The 3,133-nt window shown below is 51.5% G+C and overlaps 1 protein-coding gene across 2 annotated transcripts in view; it reads right to left on the reverse strand.

The window, feature by feature from the left end:
• The window catches only part of LOC109516573 (diacylglycerol kinase eta), a 29,946-nt gene that overhangs the window by 11,411 nt on the left and 15,402 nt on the right, over positions 1 to 3,133 (reverse strand). For both annotated transcript variants that reach the window (XM_019871253.1, XM_019871252.1), the window contains exons 5-12: positions 2,453 to 2,533; positions 2,274 to 2,378; positions 1,997 to 2,129; positions 1,819 to 1,925; positions 1,611 to 1,736; positions 1,142 to 1,244; positions 878 to 1,037; positions 682 to 790 (exon numbers count right to left, since the gene is read on the reverse strand). In XM_019871253.1, the coding sequence (XP_019726812.1) occupies positions 682 to 790; positions 878 to 1,037; positions 1,142 to 1,244; positions 1,611 to 1,736; positions 1,819 to 1,925; positions 1,997 to 2,129; positions 2,274 to 2,378; positions 2,453 to 2,533 (924 nt within the window). The remainder of the gene's footprint in view (positions 1 to 681; positions 791 to 877; positions 1,038 to 1,141; positions 1,245 to 1,610; positions 1,737 to 1,818; positions 1,926 to 1,996; positions 2,130 to 2,273; positions 2,379 to 2,452; positions 2,534 to 3,133) is intronic.

Below are 3,133 nucleotides of genomic sequence, written 5' to 3' on the forward strand. Positions count from 1 at the left end.
AGAAGGAGAAGGACGTGCCTGTAGTTGCTTGAGTTAAACAAATTAATAAAGTGTCTGTTTTAAAAAGAACCAACACGACAGCTCTTTGTTTTATTTCCGTATTAATACTATCGTATTGCACGGCCGCGGAAACTGCTGTGTGAACGCAAGTGGGGCTGCACCGGGGTAAACACGCTTCGCTTTAGCCAGCAGCTTTTTACGTGTGAACGCTCCACAAAATTTGCTCCGGTGTAAGATATATCGCAACAAAATACGTCGGTGCAAATGCACACCCCGAATGAGGGCATGCAAAAAAGGGAAAAAAAAACAATAGAAATATTCACGCTAAGAAGTACGTGTGTGCAATTGCGCACTGGTCACACTCTCTCAGAACACACACATGTATAAAGCGCATTAAAAAAAAAAAAAAAAAATTCAAACAGGAAACGTGTTGTCATTTTCATATTCATCAAGTCGGCCAAACAGTGCAGGTGTGAAAACACATTTAGTCTCGGTTCCTATACGCGACTACTTGACAATTATATTAGTGTCGCTCTACCTTACTAATATAGCATAGGAGATACTTTCTTTCAAACCAAAAGCTCGTCGAACAACAAAACGGACTGCGTTGATGATGTTGTGGCCCCAAATGCGGTGACATCACGCCCTCGCTTCCCACCGTGGCTCCTTCTCGGCTCTCACCTGCTTGTGGAGGTTGAGTTTGTCCAGCTCCGAAAGCACCCAGCCCACACTGCCATCGCCCCCGCACACCAAGATTCGGAACGTCACAAACTTCTGGAAGAGGCGCAGTCTGGAACACAAAACAAGACACGGTGAGCGAAACGCCCGTGGTGCAAAATGTTCACGTTGAGCGCGGACAGCAGAGCCCAAGCCCTACCCGAGTTCCGGACCGCCATTCATCAGATCAAAGACTTGAGCCGGGTTGAGGAGCTGCTTGAACTTGCGCAGGAACTTGACACCCTGGTTGTCCCCGCTTTTGGAGTTGACGAGAACCAGGAGGGGACTGGAACAAGACGCAGACGTGGCCTTCCAGAAGCCTAACGAGCAGCAAGTTGATGTACGAAGAAAAGAAACGTCGAGGGTCACAGGCCGGTAAGACATTGTGTGCGGGTGGGGGGTGGGAGGGGCGGGGGGCTCTTACCGTCAGAGTCGATGCTGTTAAGTGCAGTGGGAGGAATGATGGACACTCTGCACTGACCCAGGGGGCACACTTTGCCCATTTGTTCTTTACAGCTGCTGTGGACCTGATGTGTTTCCAAACACAAATACACACACGTCAGGAAAATAAGCAGTCTCCAGAGTAATTCCGTGTTCCAGCGCAAATGTGAAATGCAACCAATGACACTTGGCTAACCTTTACAAATACCAGCGTTTTTAGTGCGCGCGCGTATGTTTTTGTGCGCGCGAGGAACGCTGTCTCACATCGGACCAAAACACTCAACACCGACGCGCGCCTTTTGAAGTCCAAGCGTGGGATGGAGTTGACATCATCTCGTATCTTCTCTCATTCTAATCGGCATTCCTTTGATTCCCCCCCCCAGCCCCCCGGCATCGTTTTGGATTTTACAGCGAGCAAAGCGAGAGTTGATGGAACCACGAGTCGCTCTTACAATCGCCTTGCACCAGAGGCAGCGCCAGTCCTGCAGTCGCCGCACGCTGCCGCAGTTCTTGTCGCACACCACGCACTTGGCGCTGACGGGCAGGTTGCCTTCCAGCCACTGGTGGGGCATGGACACCTGGGAAAAAAAAAGCCCACCACAGTGTAAGGATATCACGCCCGTAAAAAGTAGCAGAGCCCCAAACGAAAATAACACGCACCCCGTCCTCATCTTCAATGATGTCGTTGCCGATCGAGACCAGCGTGGTCCACTTGCAGTTGTTGGTGGATCGAACGGCACAGCGCTTGTGGGCCTTAAACTTGCACACTTTGGCAAGACGGCAAGTCAAAAGTGGTGCTTACGTCTCCTGGAAAACGTGCGTGCGCGTGGGAGCGTACCTTCGCAGGAAAGGCCATGGGAGGTGACGCCCGGCAGGGCCTCCCTGCAGACATTGCAGAAGGTGGGCCGGGCGTGCGAGCAGGCGTACCAGTTGTGCATTCCCGAAAAATGCTCCACGTTGAACTGGCTGGCCTGCGCGGAGAAGGAAGTCACAAACGTTAAGCCGCATTGCTTGCCTTGAAAGGACGTTGCTTTATGGAGAACGTGAGGAAGAAAGCGTGCACGAAGGGTCCGTCCAAATGGTGCCCCCCCCTACCCCACCAAAAAAACACTCACCTCGTAGATTTCCCACTTCTGGACAGACCTGAGGGCCCCGATCCAGTCTTCCATTTCCTTCCTGTTCTCAGCACACAGCATCAATTTGCGAAAAGGAGTGATAACCTGAGGAAGGTGAGGCATTAGCAACGCAGCCTCACCAAGAAGTCACGGGCAGCATCATTTGAGGTGACACTCACCGTGAAGCTGTTGTTGATGTTCTTGGTGCCGGTTTCGGCCACGCTGGCATCGGACAAGTCGACTTCGTCAAAAATAAGAGACTGAAAAAAAAAAAGACAACATGTTGACAAAAATGGGCAGCGACGACGACGACGATAGTTTGGCAGCAATTCTGAACGGGGCCGCTTTTTTTTTTTTGACGGCAGTTACCTTACAGTCCTTGGCATAGTAGAGCGTTCTTCCACGGAGCTTGAAGTACCGGCGCTTCCACCTTTGAAAGGAGCTCGTCTGCTTCAACAGGTTTCCCTCTTTCACGCTCTTCTGCGCAAGCAAATAGAAGGAAAGACAACGCACATGAGGCAGCCGGCGAACGGACAGCGGAGCACTTCCTCGTCAAGAGATTGTGCGTAATTACATCTACGGCGACTCAAGCCAAACCCCGGGTTTGATTTCCTCGACCAACCGAGCAAGGCGGATGGCGAAACTGTTCTGCTTGTTTGTCTTGAGAAGCGGTTTCTGTCTCAGCATACTCGACAAACTCTCTCGACAAACACCGACAGCCGTTTCCAGAAGGAACAACAACAACGCGGGCTGGAATCTGCCCCCGCCGTCAATGTTTGGATGTGATTCCTGGGGGGGGTGCTTTCTTTGCACATCACCGGCACTCGTGTCAACTCGGTGTGCAAATAATGGCGGCTGCT

The sequence above is a fragment of the Hippocampus comes genome, unplaced genomic scaffold (genome assembly GCF_001891065.2).
Source record: "Hippocampus comes isolate QL1 unplaced genomic scaffold, H_comes_QL1_v1.1 scaffold83, whole genome shotgun sequence".
Lineage (NCBI taxonomy): Eukaryota > Metazoa > Chordata > Actinopteri > Syngnathiformes > Syngnathidae > Hippocampus > Hippocampus comes.